We start from the raw sequence: 18,432 nt of genomic DNA, 5'->3' as shown, positions 1-18,432 counted from the left end.
TCAGGCTTAATTTGTTTTTATTTTAAATGTATTTTTGGAGTTACATTATGCATTTTAATTATTTTTTATTTTTTATATTTGATTAAATATCAAATTGCCTCTCAATTTAAATTATAATAACAAAAATATCAACATGAAAATATAAAAATATCCTTGTAAGTCAATTTGAATTCTTTTTTTATGGAGTGCAAAAAAAGGCAATACAATGCTCTAGTAAAGTGTAAATGTCTACTGTTTTTGGAATGACAATCAGCTCTTTTAATTGATATTGACATGCAAAATATACAATAGGAAAAAAAAAAAAGGAAAAAAAAAAGGTCTGAGGTTGGCCACCAATTATAAATGAAGAAAAAAATGATGGAAGATTAAGATGTGTAAATTACAGGTGCCATGCCTCTCCGCATTCCATTATTCCATAACATACATGAACACCACCATCTATTTTATGCGCTTCACAACGTGGGAGGCTCTCCTTGTGTCTTCAACACCCTTGACATTTTAGAACGTGAAGGCTACCACACCACACCATGCTCGTATTAGCTAGTAAACCAATCATTAGAGCAGAAAATCAAATCATTTTCTTATTCTTCAAACTGTTCAACTTCCCTCCCTGCTCCCTCTTAAATATACGCCATTTAAGTTGACACAGCCACACGGGCATTAGGCAAGAGGCAAGAGGCAAGAGGCAAGAGGCAAGATTGTTGTCCACATTTCTAGCAAGCCAAACCCATAGTCATGAAGAGCTTGAATTTTGGTGGATTATGTCTCTTATTAGGCGTACTTGTCCTAGAGGCACTCATTGCAGAAGGATTCAACTATGGTGATGCCCTTGATAAGACCTTAATGTTTTTTGAGGCACAAAGGTCAGGTAAGCTACCAGCCAATCAAAGAGTCAAGTGGAGGGGTGACTCCGGCCTCAAGGATGGGTACCTTCAAGGGGTAAGTATCTTCTGTTTTTCCCACTTCATTTTGTATAGTAAAGCTGATTTTACTTGCCGGAAAATCTCCACTGTCGGTATAATTAGCTATTGAAAAGGATAATAATTACAAGGTATGTGCAGGTAAACTTGGTGGGAGGGTACTATGATGCAGGAGATCATGTTAAGTTTGGACTGCCAATGGCATATACTGTGACAATGCTAGCTTGGGGAGCTATTGATTTCAGGAAGGAAATCACAGAGTTAGACCAGATGGGAAATGCTTTGTGGTCTCTTAGATGGGGTACTGACTACTTCATGAAGGCGCACACACAGCCTAATGTTCTCTGGGCTCAGGTAAAAATAAATTGAGATAAAAATACATATAGTAGGTCACCTGTTTTATATGCATCCATAACTGGAAATTAGTGATCGTTTAGGTGGTCTAAAAGTTGATAAGTTCGGTCTCAGCAACCGTATTTCCTTCCAGCTAACTTCGTTAATAATCTCACCAACACGATTGCACTAGGATATGCTGCAAAAGAAATTTTTGATCGGCTGATTTAGTCTGCAAAATCCAGGTTGGGGATGGTGACTCTGATCACTATTGTTGGGAGAGAGCTGAAGACATGACTACTCCTAGGACTGCTTACAAGCTCGATCAGAATCATCCAGGTTCAGACCTTGCTGGAGAAACTGCTGCTGCCTTAGCTGCATCAGCTATAGCTTTCAAGCCTTACAATTCTTCCTACTCTAATTTGCTCTTACTTCATGCAAAACAGGTGAAAATAACTATTGCTACATGATAGTAGGCAACATTTTAGAAAGTTCCGGACATTATTAACAGATAATTTGTAATCTATTGCAGCTTTTCACATTTGCTGATAAATATAGAGGTCTATATGATGATTCTATTCAGAATGCTAAGCAATTCTACACTTCGTCAGGTTACTCGGTATGCATTATATTTGCTCTTCAGCCAATCTGTTCTTAAGTTTTAATTATATCATTTGCGGTATATGTTCTTAAATATAACCTTTTCTCTCATTTTAGGATGAGTTATTGTGGGCTGCTGCGTGGCTGTATCGGGCAACTGATGATGAGTACTTCCTAAAATACGTCGTAGACAATGCTGTATACATGGGCGGAACTGGATGGGCAGTCAAAGAATTCTCGTGGGACAACAAATATGCTGGTGTGCAAATCCTTCTTTCCCAGGTAATTTCATTCAAGAACCTCATCATCATGAGAATCAGAGCCTCTAGCTAATCGAACTGTGTTTTTCTATGAAAACGTTGTGATTCTACGTATTCAAATTGGGAACTAGTAACGGAAGTTTGGAAAACTGACTGCAGATACTTCTGGAAGGCCGTGGTGGCGCATACACTTCCACCTTGAAGCAATATCAGGCCAAAGCCAATTACTTTGCCTGTGCTTGTCTGCAAAAGAATGATGGCTACAACATCCACAAAACTCCTGGTTAGTCTTAAGTAGATAATATAATATCTCTATGATCCCTTTTCGATCATATAATTGCTTTTATCGATTCGTGATCCTCCTTAATATAAGGCCTTATGAAGTACGCTCGGTTGTGGTTTTGTTTCTGTATCAGGGGGCTTAATGTATGTCAGGGAATGGAACAATTTGCAATATGCCTCCTCTGCTGCATTTCTTCTTGCCGTCTACTCTGATTCTCTTTCTGCTGCAAATGCTAAGCTTACCTGTCCAGAAGGGCAGATCCCACCTCAGGCGCTCCTCGATTTTGCTAGGTCACAGGTACTCAAGGGACTCTACTTCAAGTTTGGCCGATCATAGTATTCACGTTTTGATGATCTTTGCTGGCAGACAAAATTCCATTTTTCCTGTGCATCAATATTTACATCTTCCGGTAAATGCCCTGTGCTGATTTCTCGTTCATATTGATTTTTCAGGCTGACTATTTTCTTGGTAAAAACCCCAAGTCTATGAGCTACTTAGTTGGATATGGACAGCAATATCCCATCCATGTTCACCATAGAGGTTCTTCCATTGCCTCTATATTTTCTCTTCAATCAACGGTTGAATGTGTTCAAGGATTTGAGAAATGGTATCGTCGTCCCGAGGGAAATCCTAATGTCATACATGGAGCTCTTGTGGGAGGCCCTGATCAGAATGATAACTTCTCTGATGACCGTTCCAACTACGAACAAACCGAGCCTACATTGTCTGGCTGTGCTCCTCTTGTTGGCCTGTTCTCTAAGCTGCAAAGTGTATCAGAAACCGCAGGTAGGAAATTCACACAGAATGTGTCGTCACTCCTTCCCTGGTAGCTAGGGTTACTTCATTTCAGGAACGTTGTGAGCTACCAAGATGTAATCACTAATTCCCATGTCTCTCTTCGGCTAATATTTTCAGGCAACTATCCTAAGAAAGCACCAGTTCCTCGTCCAACAACACCACATTCCTATCAAGAAACTCAAAAAACACAAGAACCCTATAGAAGTCATGGTAAGAATAAAATTCAATTCTTGAAAGAAACTATATACTTCTCCATGATTCCTTAGGGACAATGCCCTCACTATTTTGCAACTTTGTTTGATTTCCTTGAATCCTTACACTGCAGAAGCCCCAGTGGAATTCCTTCACTCAATAACCAAGACATGGACAGTTGGACCAACAACATATTACAGGCACAAGGTGATAATCAAAAACAAGTCTGAGAAGCCAATAAAAGACCTTAAATTGGTGATAGAAGACCTTTCAGGATCTATATGGGGTCTCAATCCAACACAACAGAGGAACACCTATGAGCTTCCTCAATGGCAGAAGGTCTTACAACCTGGCTCAGAATGCAGCTTTGTTTATGTCCAAGGCGGCCCTCAGGCAAAGGTTACAGTTCAAAGCTACAACTGAACACTTGAAGGAAAGAATTGCCAAATATATTGAAGCCAGTCGAAAAGCTTATAATTTCAAAATACAGGGAGAACCCATTTTTCTTTTACTTTTTGACACAATTTTCACCCGGTAATCTTACAAGTGTTAATAACTGTTGTATCTTGACGAATCAGAATTCAAATATACCAAGCTTTTTATCTGACACAATTGGTTAATTCTAAGCAAATGAAGCTTCGAGCTCAGAGGCCTACACGAAATATCTATTCATAGCCTATTGGGGCCCGCCCTCTTTAAACATAAAAAAAAAAAAAAAAAAAAAAAAAAAGTAAAATCGTTGCTAATGTATTTTTTAGCATGAAAAAAATTAACCGTGAATTTGATATATGTCATAATGACATCCTTTTTAAATATAGAGATAGAAAGAAATCAAATAACACATCTTTTTAAAAAATATTGAAATATAAAATAAATCCAAACTAATTTTGGTTAATTTATAAAACTCGTGAATTAAATTGAGTTTGTGATAACCCTATAAAAAAAACATACCGAAACAAATTAGAAAGTTCAATTCCTAATAAATCAAATGTTGAAGGATGAAGAAAAAAAACAAGAAAATGTTCAACCTTTTTTAAAAAAAACAACTCAAGTCAACTCGTAAACTTGCAACTTAAGTCATGAAAACTGGATTACCCCATAGAAAATAAATTGAAAAAAAAATTACAAAGCCAAGTTTTCAACTAACTCATTATTGAAATGCGATATAAAAAAATGTGAGTTAACTTGGCTTAATCTGACAAAGTCCCAGCTCGGATCATGAGACAATAATAACTTAATAGAAAACAAATATATAAAAATCACAAAACGTGATTCCTAACCAACTAAACTTGTGACCTAAGTCATGAAAACGAGATTACTCCATAGAAAATAAATTTGAAAAAAAAAAACAGAGAAGCTTAGTTTCCAATTAAATTCATTGTTGAATGATGAAATTAGAAAATAAACAATTTAAAAGAAAAGGGTCAAAAATCCAAGTCAAGCTGAATTAACCCAACAAACATGCAAGCCGTGTCATGAGACCAAAATAACTTAGTAGAAAGCAAAGAAAAAAATCACAAAACCAATTCTCATTCATTCTTAACTAAATTATAAAGTTCAACTCTTAACTAATTTATTGTTAAATGATGAAATTAAATAATAAAACTTTATTTTATTTTTCAAAACCGAACATTAACCATGTGATAATTTTTTTTTTTTTTCCAATATCACAAGTTCCTCAAACTCCTATCTCATTCATTCTTTCCTCTCTTGAGCTTTTGCTCTTCCCTCTGGACCCTCCTTTTAGGAAGAATTTCTACGACTGTCCTATGTCTAGGAATTAAAAAAAAAAGAAGAATTTAGTTCAATAAAAAACAAACTCAATATAAAAAAAAAAATTGAAAAATAATAATAATAGTAATAATAGACCAAAAAAGGAAGAAGAGGTTGAACCTTTTCCATCCGGTGCATTTCAATTGCTCAAATCCAGTTCCATAGCTTTAATTGATATAAATTAATAAAATCTCATTTAATTTCTCACCAAAGCAAGATCAACCCGAGTGATTTCCTCAACGCCACGAGATTCAAAACAACGTCAAAGATCCAAATCAAAAGGAAAACTCAAGCTGAAGGACCAATATATATGAAAAGCACTGTGAACACTGATTTATATTACAGTGTTTTTTTTCTTTTTCTACAAAGAAAATGCCACATTGTTTTTATTTGTAAGCGGTATTCATTGTATAGACACCAATGACTGTTTCAAAACCTAGTGGTCAGGAACATGGTTGCATTGACCAAGACGATCAAAACCACTGGCTGCCTTCTTCGATAATGCCTTTAAAGGTAATGAAGAGGCATGCTAGTTAAATCATAGATCCCTCGCCTGAACAAATTCTTTCATTTGGCTTGCTGGATAATGATCGCTTGGCCGCCACACAAATACAATCATACCGGCAGCACAGCACCGCGGTCAAGAATTATAGCGGTCAATACTAAATAATTTTAATAGAAATCGGGAACCAGAACAGATCCAGAAACCTATGTAAAAACTTCAAATATGATAAATTTAAGCACAGCATAATTGCTTTAAGTCATAATGGCTGGCCCTTCGAGAGCTTGCAAGAAAATAAACATCCCCTAAATAACGCTTGAAAACAAAAGCAAAAAATCTCTTCTACAATAGCACTACCAAAAATAATAATCTTTCGAAGGGGAGAACAGGTGCAGAGATCCTTCGAAATCTTTATCTGCTTCACTCAGTAGTCATCATTAAATGTCTTCTTTTTTCCTGCATAGGAAAAAACCAAGTGGGGGTTTAGCAGCATAACTTGAAATCTAAGGCTTGTTTAGAGTTACGGTTGATCAACCATTTCATTATTTTTTGAGAATTTATTTTTCTCTGAATTAATCTTTTCTTGTGTTTTTGAATGTTTTGATGTGGTGACAAAAAACATTTTAGAAACACAGCATCTATCACTCCTAAATAGGCACTAAATCTACCGAAGTTGCCTAAAATAATTGTCAGGCCAACATCCAAAGCTACAATTCATTATGAAAACATTATTCACGGCTAAGGACAACAGTGTTACCAAACACAATCCTCACTGTTACCACAGTGAATTTGCTAGTCTATCGCTAGAAACAGGGATTCAGTTCATTCAGGTCAAAAAGGATTTATGAACAATTACCTGAAGCAGCTGTGGTCACACTGGGTTTAAAAGGAGTCCCACGTCCTCGACCACCTCTGCCCCCACGTCCACTATCAAAACGGCCCCCACGTCCACTATCAAAACGGCCCCCACGACCCCTACCACCACTGCCTCTGCCACGACCTCGGCCACTGTCCCGACTGTCACGGTTATCACTCCTTGGTTTTGCTTCATCCACAGTTAAGCGGTATTCTCCAAGTTGACTTCCATTAAGCTCAAAAGCTTTGCTCAAAGCATCAGCATCATTAAATTCCAAGTAAGCCATCCTGAAATTGGTTTACAATTTAGAACTTGGCATGACTCACTATATCACAAGCCACTCGGTAAAATTAAAATAAGACGTCACAGAAACCTAGCCATCTATTAGAACATAACAAAAACCTTCAGATAGTAGTACTTAAACATGAAGCACCCTCAATCATCCATCATAACCAGAATTTTTACCTAGCAACACAACAAAAGTAGAGAATTTCTCAAAACACTTCTTTTGAAAAAAATGATTTCATTCCTCCCAGACCACTGGCTGGCAAAGTTGCAGCCTTGGCACAAGTCTCTATGGACAAATCAGATTATGTAAACTCCCCATGTTTCAAAGGAAAAAACAGACCCCATATACATTAAGAAAGAGAATAGCTTAATTGTTACCAGCAAAACTACTGAGATTATATGAATGGACAAAACAATGATTCTCACCAAAGAAATCCACATTAAATTCATTCAACGTGAACCAATTACAAAATATAAACAAAATAATTCTGAAAGAATCATTCAGAAGAATAATCACATAGCAGCAGTCAATCTACTGTAATCTTGCATATTAGGAAAAATGAATCTTGTAAAAGGGATAGAAGGGGAATGTACCCTTTAATGGCACCGGTATCATAATCAGTTGGAATAGATACCCTTTTAATCTCCCCACAAGAACCAAAATGCTCCTGGAGAGAGCTCCTAATCTGTAAAGATTTGGATTGAACACACCATGAGAAATCCCCTAGAAATCTCAGGACCACAAAATTGACCTTTAAAGCTACCACAGTGGGAAATCATTACCTCATCCTCCCCGGCAGACTTGTCAAATCCCCTGACAAAAATGGTTTGGGATTGACCACTCCCTCCCTTCGGGAATGAGCTGCTATCTTTGCTGTATGGTGTATTTGAGCCCTTCTCGCGAGCCAAATCAAGTCTGACATCCCGGCCAAGTAAAGTATTACCATGCAATTTTAGAGCCTGTTAAGGGAAAACAGAGAAAAAAAATAAGGACATGAGTACAGTTATCAATGATTAGAAAAAATTGTAAATTTCCCAATGCAGTTACTAACGCAGAAAAAAAAAGAGTTAGATTCCCAAAAATAAAGCATGTACATGATACTGACCCAGCAACAACGAACATTATACTACAATCAAAAAATAAAGATTATACCATTTGAAAAACAGCTCAGTGCCAGGGGACAACTGAATTTGAAAATGAAAAGAAATTATAAAACCTAACCTTCTGTGCTGCTTCAGCTGTGGTAAACTCAACATGGCCAAAGCCCCTAAACCTCTCATCTGCATCTAAGGCGAAGCGAACATCAGCAACTTCCCCAGCCCCTTTAAAGAAATTTTCCCTGCAGTAAAAACTTACACAGGTGAGAATTATGCAAAAATCGTTCTAGATTTGCAGGAGGCTCAAAGATGAACATACACATCAGCACGTTCAACTTGAAATGATAGGTTTCCAACAAAAAGTGTCTTTGACCCAGTATTCTCATGAGCAACTGGTGTAACAGGCGTCTTGGGCTGCATATAAAGAAATTTATTCAAAAGATGCACTACAAACTTGGTGCGAAAAAGAAAAGTAAAGGCAAAATGTTGAATTACAGTTTTGACATCAGACTTTATATCAGCATCAACCATCTCTACATCAGTGTCCTGATACAGGAAAAAAAACAAGTTAGCTTACACTCACAAGTGTGTAATAAAGCATTAATTAACTAATAGAAGCAACTTTACATTTTTCTTTGGAGTCTTTGCTGGCTTTTCATCTTCACTATCTTCCTCGCTCTCTGAGCCATCACTGGAACTCTCCTCTTCACTGCTACTTTCCTTTTGAGCAGTTGCTTTTGCCTGTGCCACACAAAATTATGGTTGTCGAATTGAAAGCAATGAATAAAAAACTACAGAAAAACAACAGATCCTAAGAGAATAAAACCACAAGCATCACCATAATATATATCATGTATGGTAATGATCCAGGAGCTTTTCAAAAGTGATTTTGGAATTAATGGTTCTTTTGGAGCTTTTCAATTATTTTGAAATTCCATTATCAATACCACTGAAAAGCACCCAAAAGAGCATCAACTTGATGCATTTCCAGCCCAAAAGAACTAAGGAAAAGTACCTGCAAACGCATTACCAAACAAGCCTAAAAGCTGATTGTGTTTCCCCAAGCAAAACACCTTCAGATTTGGACATATGCAACTAATTCAGCATACGCAAGTGTTTGTAAATATCTAAGCATGCACATGTTTATGCAAAATTACCTGTTTCAATTCCTTTGTTTCAGTTACAGAGGACGGCTTTTTGGAAGCAACAGCTGCCTTTGCTGCAGGAGTCTGCAAGGAGAAAAAGGGAAAGATTTACTGCATGATAAAACAGATCCACAGCAATCATGGTACAACAAAATAACATTCAATATGATTCTGAGAGAATTTATCTTTCCTACATGAAAAACTGGCTGGAATGACATGGATAAAGACAAGAAAATAAAAGCCACATTGTTTTATTAATTTAATTGACCTACGGCAATGATAATATAACTTGTGGTTAAGAATCAGCCAAATCCATATTTAAGATTCTATAAGCATATATGGTAATACCTCATCTTCAGAAGAGGATTCATCGGAATCAGAGTCATCATCACTTGAATCAGCTTTCTTCTGGGCAGCTGGTGCAGGAACCTTCTTAGGAAAAGCAGCCTTTGTAGATGCACCCTACATAAACAAATAGTAAAACAATTCAGTAGGTTTGCTGGCTGTTACCTCTGCTGCAGAATTACTCAAATCTGTTAGAATTAAATATCCAACACATTCACATAGAGATTAGAAACAAGTTAGAAGGGCACCTTATCATCATCAGTGGATTCACTATCATCAGAATCGCTTTCAGAGTCATCACTTAATTCAACCTTTTTAATGGTAGCTGGTTGTGTAGGAACATTCTTAGGAGCAGAAGCCTTTGCGGGAATTTCCTACATGATTATTTAATCAAAGTTCAGGTAGGAAGGATGAGGAAGGCTAGTAAACTAGAAAGATTGAAAACAAACACCAATGCTAAGGCAATCAGATAATATATTTCACTAACCAAAAATATCCTAGTAGTATGCCAATGGCCTTGGCTGAAGCTACTATAGTTTTCTCCAAGCACAACATAAATTTTACAGCAAATTACTACCAAAGATTTGTATTCATTCAGATCCTATAAATCAGCATCTGAGTCAAAACTATCATTTGATTAACCATTTTTTGCAACAAATGCTATCAATATATACTACAGTGAAGTCATTTTAGGATTTTTGTCCAGGATATATTGTAGTAATTTCTCTAGGATTTTGCAAAACATATTGAAATTTACCTCATCATCAGAAGATTCATCCTCTGAAGACTCGGAACTGCTGCTGTCATCCTTTCCCTTCTTAGCAGCAGCACCATGGGAACCATTTTTTACAGCAATTGGCTCCTTCTTGGCAGGAGTAGCTTTCACAGGTGGCTCCTGAAATAAAAATTAAATTTAATTAACAAAAAGAGGGAAAAAAAAAGCTGCGTCAACTAAACTTTGCTCCAATGCTTACCTCATCAGATTCCAGCTCAGATCCGGAGTCTGATTCAGAGTCACTGGATTCTTTGGCAGGTGTTTTAGTTGGCTTCACTGCCTTCTTTGGCAGAACCTTAACCTAATAATTTACAAAATTGTGAACCAAATCCATACATAAAGTAAAACTTGTTCTAAACATAATTACAAAATTGGGAACCCAAAATACATATATAACGCAAATTTTATTCAAAAAGAAAAAATCAAACACCCTATTTTCATCAAAAATTTGTTTCAAAATTCACACATTACAAGTATTTAGACCATGAAAAACTGCATGAGAATTTTAAGTTAAATCTGTATATACCTCTTCTTCCTCCGATGAGGAGTCATCAGAATCACTGGACTCATGTTTCTTCTTTTTCAGGGTCTTAGTTTCAACCTTTGCCTTCTGGACAGCCTGAGCTACTCCGTCATTTTTCTTCTGCTTTTTGGCACTCACAATCTTCTCTAAGTCTTCTTCTGCTTCCCTCTTGTTCTTACCTGCAAACACCACAGTTTCAAAGCAAAATTACACGTTAAACAGAACAAATTTCAAATTTAACACAACAGCATGCAGATAAGATAAAGCAAAAAATTTATTTTCTCAAATTTAACCCCTGTATGCATAAACTCGTTGGTAAACGACCGATAAAACTTACACAAATCACGAGCTTCTGTTTTATTATCAAAGTTCTCAAATTCAGAAAATCGAGAACAGAAAAGAGACCAAATCATTGTATAAAAGAAAATCTCCTTTCTATTAAGAGAAACACACAAAAATCACTTCAAAATCCCAATATATAAACCCACGTTCCACAATCAAACCCTAAACAACGCATACCACACTAAACCAGTGGAAGATAACCACACAAAACCACAACAGTAAGACCTTAAGTGCAAACTTTTTACCTTGCTTCCCAGCCTTAGCAGGAATTACAGCAGGAGCTGCTTCAACCTACAAAAACAGCACAGGGCCCTATTAGACAAAACAAACATCAAAAGACTCTTTTTTAAAAAAATCAAAGAATAGAAGAAGAAATAACGAAAGAATCATACTTTGGTAGCTGATTTCTTGCTAGACTTGCCCATTTTGCTTGAATAATTTTAGAGATAAAAATCTGAAGAACGGCTCTACAAAACCCTAGTTTTCCAGATATGTTGTAGGGTTTTGAGAGTGGTGAAGATTACGGGGAATGAAGAGTGTATATTTATAGGCGTGTCAGGTGTGAGTAGGGGTTTGATTAGGGTTTATGACTGCCCGCCAGTGTATATTAAGATTCGGTGGAGTGACAGGTCTTTCTAATTTTCACCGTTGGATTTAATGACTTTTGATTTGATGGCTCGAATTCGGAATTTTTGTAAATTCCTTAAAAGAATTTTGTTTATACATGGACTTTGGGAATAAACTAGTTTATCCGCCTACGTTTTTAGTCGAGTTAGGATAAATTTTCTTTAAAATATAAAAGAATATATTTAGATTGTTAAAAAAAAAAATTGATATTGTAATTAAATTCAATACAACATTTAAACTTGAAAATTTTCTATTCAATTTTTTGATTGATATTTTAATTAGTTTGTTAACATTGCAACTCGGGTTATGAATTTTATTGAATCCAATTAATTTTTTATTTTATTATATGATAAAAAATACCAAAATTAATTTATTATCAATCAAATATTAAAAAATAAAATTCAATAAAAATCTCACACTAAATAATAAAATTGGCCAAAAAAATATAAAAAAACTGGCAAAAAAATCTCAACGTGACTCGTTGATTACTATTTAGTCAACCTACCAAACCTAAAACTAGGGTTATTCTATTTTATTATATAATAAAAATACAAAAAGTGATTTATCATCAATCTAATATTAAGGTAGTATTTGGTTGTTGTCTCAAGAAAAAAAAATGGAGACAAGACAGAAAAGGACACAGGGATAAAATTATGTTTTGTAGTGATGTACAATACAAAATGATTGTCTTTATATCCTATTTGGTTATGGTGGACAAGACATAATAAAATATAAAAAAATATATTTTACTATTAATATGTATTGTTGTCAAACTTACATATTTAAAAAAAAAAAGATGTTTTTTTTACTTTAGTTTATATTGATTGTTGAAATTAATAATATTATAATAAACTTAGTTATAAAATTAGGACTGACTTGACGGGTTGATCTAGGATATGGACTGGTCCAGGTTTAAGAAAAAATAAAGAAAGAGTTTACTCAACCTGACCCGATTAAAAACCCAGGTGAACTTTAGATAAAACACGGGTCAAAAATTCGTTGATTTAAAAAAAATAGTTAAAATAAGGTTATTTTGATTATTTTAAAAAAAACTTTTGGGTCAGCCAGGTTGACCCTCTTAAACCTTACCTTAGGTCGACTCTCAAGTCGGGTTTTAAAACTATGATAATAACAACTTTTATCCATATATTAACTCAGGTCAACTTGTGTTGACCTGAGTTAATCGTAACCTAAGTCTTACCCCGATTAATCCCCGAGTCAGGTTTTCAAAATAGTAGTAGTTCTTAAAATCATATGGTCCTCTACCAGAATCCCTATGGAAGTTTCAGCAAAATTCCTTATATATTTAAGACATCTCAAGTTATCAATAATCATTTGTATACTTTAAGACCAAAACAATATCATATAAAGAGACTATGCATAATAATACATATTAGAAGTATTCTTATTAATTAAGTATATACACTCAAGATTGAACTATTTAGCATACATATCATCAATTGTTCACTAAAAGTTGTGTTTCTACAGCAGAATTGAATCAACCTTCAAATTTTGTCTAATCTTTTCCTTTGTTTAACTTTTTTTATGCTACTGATATGATTAGAGATAGTAATAAGATGAAATATTACTCTATTTCTTTCTTAAATGTCGCATACACAAAGAAGAAGATGATGATGAACGACGCAAACATTGAAAAACATAAAAGAACACCAAGAACACGAAAATAATAAAAGGATATGATCTTGTTTCGGAGTCTAACTCTGATACCAACTAATGCAAACCTTGTGATCACGTAGTCACTCAACCTACAATCAAGATTGAGATCTGATCCCGAAAAGTTGAAATAGGTTTGATAGGAGTGTGACACAATAAAAACGTATCCCAAGGCACCAACATTATTGGAATGAAGTCGAATGACGCAACAAAGCCAGTTAATCTTCGATAAGTCTGATTCAGTTCATTTAAGAATTGAAAAATGCAAGAATCACTCTCACACAAGTTAAAAAAAATGTTTTGAATTCTTATTGATAAAAAAGTCTATCTTTAGGCTTTACAAGGGTTTAAATACTTGTGAAAATATAACCCTAATGGATATACCCTAGTTTACTGATTTAACTCACTTACAAAATTGACCCAAAAACCCTAAATTAAAAAGCTCATAACCTGATCCAAACAAGCCTTGGATCCCAGTTGAAAATAAAAAATTAATTAAGCCCAAAAAAGCCTTAGGTTATAACTAACAAAATAAAATAAAGCCCATAATATTAAATCTTTGTTCTGCCGTGAGAAGAAAAGAAGGAAAAAAAAATTACAGAACTGATTCAAGACTTATTTATAGCTTTCCATGCAGCCCATTAATCCTAAAAACTCAAGGAAAGGTAGTCACTCATGTTGTTCCAAGTTGTAGTAGGATTTTGATATTAGACTTATGTTTTTTTCTTCCTTTGAAAGGAAAGTAATTGTTGGTATTAATTTTCTTCTTTTATCACCTCTTAGGATCCTTCTAATACTAGGAAACACAATTAAAGTTGTTGAAATAATCTCCTTGCATAATTAGGAAGCCTTGTCGTCACTTTGTTTTCTAAGTTAACTTGGATTCTTTTGTTTCCTTTACAGTGTTTTATCCTCACCTCATGGCCCAAATAAGGTTGGATTAGGCCCTTTTTGCATATAAATAAAATGTATTAAAGCCTTCTCTTGATGCTCCAATGGACCCTTCAAATCTGACTTGGTCAAAACATTTAAAATCAATGCATTCAATGTCTCTTTCAATGCCTCCTAAGTCATTGGCCCATTTGAAACATGTAATGGGTCATTGCTAGTGTTTGTGGACTGATCCATATCATCCCCTATCTCTTATTTAATTGTCTATAAATTCTTCTATTTTTCACAAACATCAATTTCTTAACTTAACTTACCTAAGCTATCATAACAGTCTTCAATTTTCCATGTATTATTTCCCCTAAATATGCTTAACTTCTAGATCATGTGTTGTCATCACTATATAGTTTTTCCTTCCATGTATGTTACCTATAATGACTTTCGTCATATTATCTTTAGGTTAACTGATCATTCATTAGCCCATTTATATTTTTACTGTCTACCATTCATTCATATAACATGGATCTTGATAACTCTAGTCTTTATTCACATGATTAATTAGATCAAACAATATTGGTCATCAATAACCACTGATGTTATTAGTCTCCATATAGTGGCAGATAAATTAGACAATGTCGGTCATTTGTAACCATTGATGTCATTAGTCTTCATATAGTGTCCGACTAATTAAATAATGTTAATCATCAGTAATCATTGATGCCATTAGGCTTCACATAATGATAGACTAATCAAACAATGTCGGTCATTAGTAACTACTAATGCTATTAGTCTCCACATAGTGGCACACTAATCAAACTTTACTTTTAACCCTCTTTTACCAAGTACTCCACATGTTTTTGGTAATATACCCAACACATTATTCTACTTCAACCAAAATCCTATTTATCATAACACCTCACACATTTCACCAGGTTAACCTAACCCAAAACCCATCATACTCACCCCATTCTTTACCCAATACCTCATTGTATTTACACTTACACAATTCCTCTATCTCTAATCTAGACATAAATCACGATATTGCATTTTTATTATCCATTTTGAATACCCTACATAACCATTCTTTTCTGTACACCTATTTCTATAACCAAATATAATACTACCCATTTGAAATGCTTGTTTTTTTGCCAAGTATGATGTTTCATTCTCGAAATCCAATGTCCATATTATGAATACACAATTTCACTTTATAATGTATGTATGCATTCGATACTATAAATCGATACATTTTTCACTTCCACTAACATACCTTATCTATACCATTTTAGTTACACCCTTTATCATCATGTTCTGACTTTTCACATTAAATACCCATACAAGTATTATTGCCTTCCAATAACTCGTATCACAACCAATACATACTTTTCATTTTCTAATATTCATTAACTTATTCTTTTCACAACACGATTGTTTCATTATTAAAAAACAATACTATAAAAAATAACAACTACTCAAATGATATTTAAAGTTTTTTAGAGTCAAGGTGTTGGACACCTACTTGAAGCCTCAGTATGTTCCAATGCTCCAGTCTGTTGTTCAACTCTAGTAACCTCCCTTATATCAACAAGATTACAATCCATCATAACCACATCAATATAACTTGGGGACTTTATTTTGAATCCTATTTAACTCGTGTTTATAAACTAATAACAAAGCAACTCATAAAATTTAATGTTCACCCTTACTTTTCAAATGTCATAATCATCTTTAAAGGTTCGAATCTACCATTTACTTAAAACGTGTTCCTTTATTTTCATAATAATGCATAACAAAGCATTCAAACACATCAGCTGACATCAATTTATCCCAATCTAACCAATTTCTATACTTAGCATACCTCATTTTCCTTAGATATATGAGTTCATTAACCCAACCCTTTTTTTCCCAAGTTATATCACTATATAACCTTGGTTATCAACATACTTTTGCTTAGTACGATGATTCATGTTATTCTTTTTTCTTTTTATTAGGTGTTATTAGTAAAAAATTAACATTTATATTTTCAAGACATTCATTCCAATTTCATCATTCTAAAATTGTTTTAATGGGTTGAATTCAAGTTTTGACACAATTCGAAACAACGAATCATACGAAAACCCATTTTCTTACCTTTAACCTTATATCACTGAATTTTATCAAGTTTCCCCACCTTAGGATTTCCTTCCAATTTCTTTCTAATTTACCAACATTAATACACTAATATACACTTTAATAACATGTAAATTCATCATATAACAATTCAATACTCCACATTTCTTATTTAGACAAAACCCCCTTACAATTCAAGCTTGGCTGAACCTAACCCATCATCAACCTAGAGTTCCTTTTTTTTTTTATGATTTCATTCAACTACACACTCAAACATGAATTTAGCAACTCTAATACATGAATTAAATAAAATCTTTCCCCATCAATGAACCCAATTAACCCATCAAAATCTACTTTACCCAATCATTTAACGCATCAAGGAAATTCATAATTTTGTTCTTCAAGTTTTCTCAACAAATTCTACTTTACTCAATCATTTAATGCATCACACATCCCATTTCAACATAATTTTAACAATAATAAAGCATTAAATCATTAGACCCTAGGTTTTAAACAATTATCTATAAACTAATAATTCAAAAAATCCTATAAAAGCTTGATACAACTTAAAAGGAAGGGTTTTCATCACATACCCATATCAATTTAAGAAGAAATTCCAAGATTTCTAACCTTCTTCTCTTTTTTTTTCAAGTTTTTCAACTCTCTCTTACTGTCATTTTCTCTCTCTATTTCTCACAAACCCTAACTTAAAATTCCTTATTTTCCCTATTTTCTTCTATTATCTCACTTAATCTCTTTATTTTTTGTGAATTTCGTAAGGAAATTTTGATAAAAATGAAGGCGAGAAGCTTCCTCTCTCTAAAAACATCTATGGCTGCTGTAAACAACCTCTTTTAGGTTGATTTATCCTTATTTATGGTTTTGCCCTTCATTTAATGTCTCTTGTATTTTTTTCGCGTAAATTACCTGGTTGTTGCCTAAATAGTGAGTCCTTATTGAACTCTAATTGATCTAAAAGTTTAACTCGATGTAGAATATTATGTCAAGAGACTTTTTATAAAATATCAATCTGATCCGACTGTCGAATTGAGAGTTCTGCATATTAGAGTAAAACAAGTCAGTTTGGAATTTTTCATAAAAAAATCCAATTGTTCTTATTCACTCTTTGTATAGGTCATATCAATTATTTTTTTGAATCCATTGAACCATTTTCTTATCCTAAATATATTTATTTTTCTTTTCTATCATTTATTTTATTTACGAACTGATTACCATTTCACGATAATGTAACACATTTTTAACCGGTGCTTGCATCATCCTTTTTTACTTTTATTTTGTACTATTTTTTCTTATAACTTATTATGTTTTGCTATACTAATTCTTTAAAGTCATTTTCTCATTTTTCTCATTGTTTTATCCATCAAAACTCATTACTGGTTTCACCAATATTATGAATCCTGAACTTAAAATTCAAAATTATCTTTTTAAATTCATAAATACCTTTAAATTTATTCATAGAGGTCATCCTCTCCATTACATATCTTATTCATAATTATTTATATCACTTATTCATTTCTTTTCATATAAAGTTTCCAATATACGCCGAGGTTCTATTACCTTTGATCCTGTATTTACATGGGGGTTTACATCGTATTTACACATGGGTTTACATATGGAGCGTGATAGCTTATCCAGGAGCTGCGTTTAAAAGGACTCGCCTTGAGGTAACTTACTTATAGTTAGCTTCTTTTATAAATGGATTCAATAAGAGGAAAATAAGTAGCATCTAGTAGTGATTTTACATTTAGGTCAAGACCACAAAAAACTAGGAGTTCTAGTAGAGAGTTAGGATCAATTAGAATCAGGCCAAGGACTAGGGAGGCAAGTGGCTATCCACTAAAGAAGCTTAGAGCTTTTGAGGACACTAAGGGAAATACTTTAACCATTGAAAAGATAGCTAGGGCTAACTGCCAATAGGTAGAAGAGTATTTGGCTATAATTCCCTATAGGTTAGAGAGGATTAGCAAACAATCCATGGATTCTCTTCATGGCCCATATAAGATCATAACGCCCTATACTATATTTGAACTAGGATATACATTTCCTCTTAAAGGATTTGTAAGTGATATGTTCTTTCATT

At 34.0% G+C, this 18,432-nt stretch overlaps 2 protein-coding genes across 2 annotated transcripts; one reads left to right on the top strand and one right to left on the bottom strand.

Moving 5' to 3' along the window:
- Positions 1 to 452: 452 nt before the first annotated feature.
- LOC7456315 (endoglucanase 5) lies at positions 453 to 3,994 on the top strand. Its single transcript, XM_024605376.2, has 10 exons — positions 453 to 939; positions 1,062 to 1,274; positions 1,499 to 1,699; positions 1,786 to 1,872; positions 1,971 to 2,135; positions 2,273 to 2,396; positions 2,530 to 2,693; positions 2,849 to 3,182; positions 3,312 to 3,404; positions 3,520 to 3,994. Exons 1-10 carry the CDS (start codon positions 736 to 738, stop codon positions 3,807 to 3,809), a joined length of 1,875 nt encoding a protein of 624 aa, XP_024461144.1. The 5' UTR covers positions 453 to 735; the 3' UTR covers positions 3,810 to 3,994.
- Positions 3,995 to 5,868: 1,874 nt separating this feature from the next.
- On the bottom strand, positions 5,869 to 11,593 carry LOC18101017 (nucleolin 2). Its single transcript, XM_006380456.3, has 16 exons — positions 11,426 to 11,593; positions 11,279 to 11,324; positions 10,695 to 10,870; positions 10,368 to 10,469; positions 10,151 to 10,288; positions 9,642 to 9,767; positions 9,397 to 9,510; positions 9,061 to 9,132; positions 8,531 to 8,644; positions 8,399 to 8,449; positions 8,223 to 8,317; positions 8,028 to 8,145; positions 7,589 to 7,765; positions 7,400 to 7,491; positions 6,518 to 6,804; positions 5,869 to 6,117 (listed from the first exon to the last, which is right to left on the bottom strand). The coding sequence occupies exons 1-16, from the start codon at positions 11,456 to 11,458 to the stop codon at positions 6,086 to 6,088; spliced, it is 1,773 nt and encodes a 590-aa protein (XP_006380518.3). The 5' UTR covers positions 11,459 to 11,593; the 3' UTR covers positions 5,869 to 6,085.
- Between the last annotated feature and the right edge of the window lie 6,839 nt (positions 11,594 to 18,432).

The sequence above is a fragment of the Populus trichocarpa genome, chromosome 7 (genome assembly GCF_000002775.5).
Source record: "Populus trichocarpa isolate Nisqually-1 chromosome 7, P.trichocarpa_v4.1, whole genome shotgun sequence".
Lineage (NCBI taxonomy): Eukaryota > Viridiplantae > Streptophyta > Magnoliopsida > Malpighiales > Salicaceae > Populus > Populus trichocarpa.
Note: the sequence above shows the minus strand (reverse complement) of the source record. Positions and strands in the feature narration are given on the sequence as shown.

What these genes read in the sequence shown, in the direction of transcription:
- LOC7456315 (XM_024605376.2), top strand. Translation starts at nt 736, where the DNA reads ATGAAGAGCTTGAATTTTGGTGGATTATGTCTCTTATTAGGCGTACTT. An exon ending in AGGATGGGTACCTTCAAGGG is followed by an intron (nt 940 to 1,061) that starts GTAAGTATCTTC and finishes AGGTATGTGCAG; the next exon opens with GTAAACTTGGTGGGAGGGTA. An exon ending in TGCAAATCCTTCTTTCCCAG is followed by an intron (nt 2,136 to 2,272) that starts GTAATTTCATTC and finishes AACTGACTGCAG; the next exon opens with ATACTTCTGGAAGGCCGTGG.
- LOC18101017 (XM_006380456.3), bottom strand. Translation starts at nt 11,458, where the DNA reads ATGGGCAAGTCTAGCAAGAAATCAGCTACCAAA. An exon ending in CTGAGCTGGAATCTGATGAG is followed by an intron (nt 10,289 to 10,367) that starts GTAAGCATTGGA and finishes TTTTTATTTCAG; the next exon opens with GAGCCACCTGTGAAAGCTAC. An exon ending in AATCCACTGATGATGATAAG is followed by an intron (nt 9,511 to 9,641) that starts GTGCCCTTCTAA and finishes TTGTTTATGTAG; the next exon opens with GGTGCATCTACAAAGGCTGC.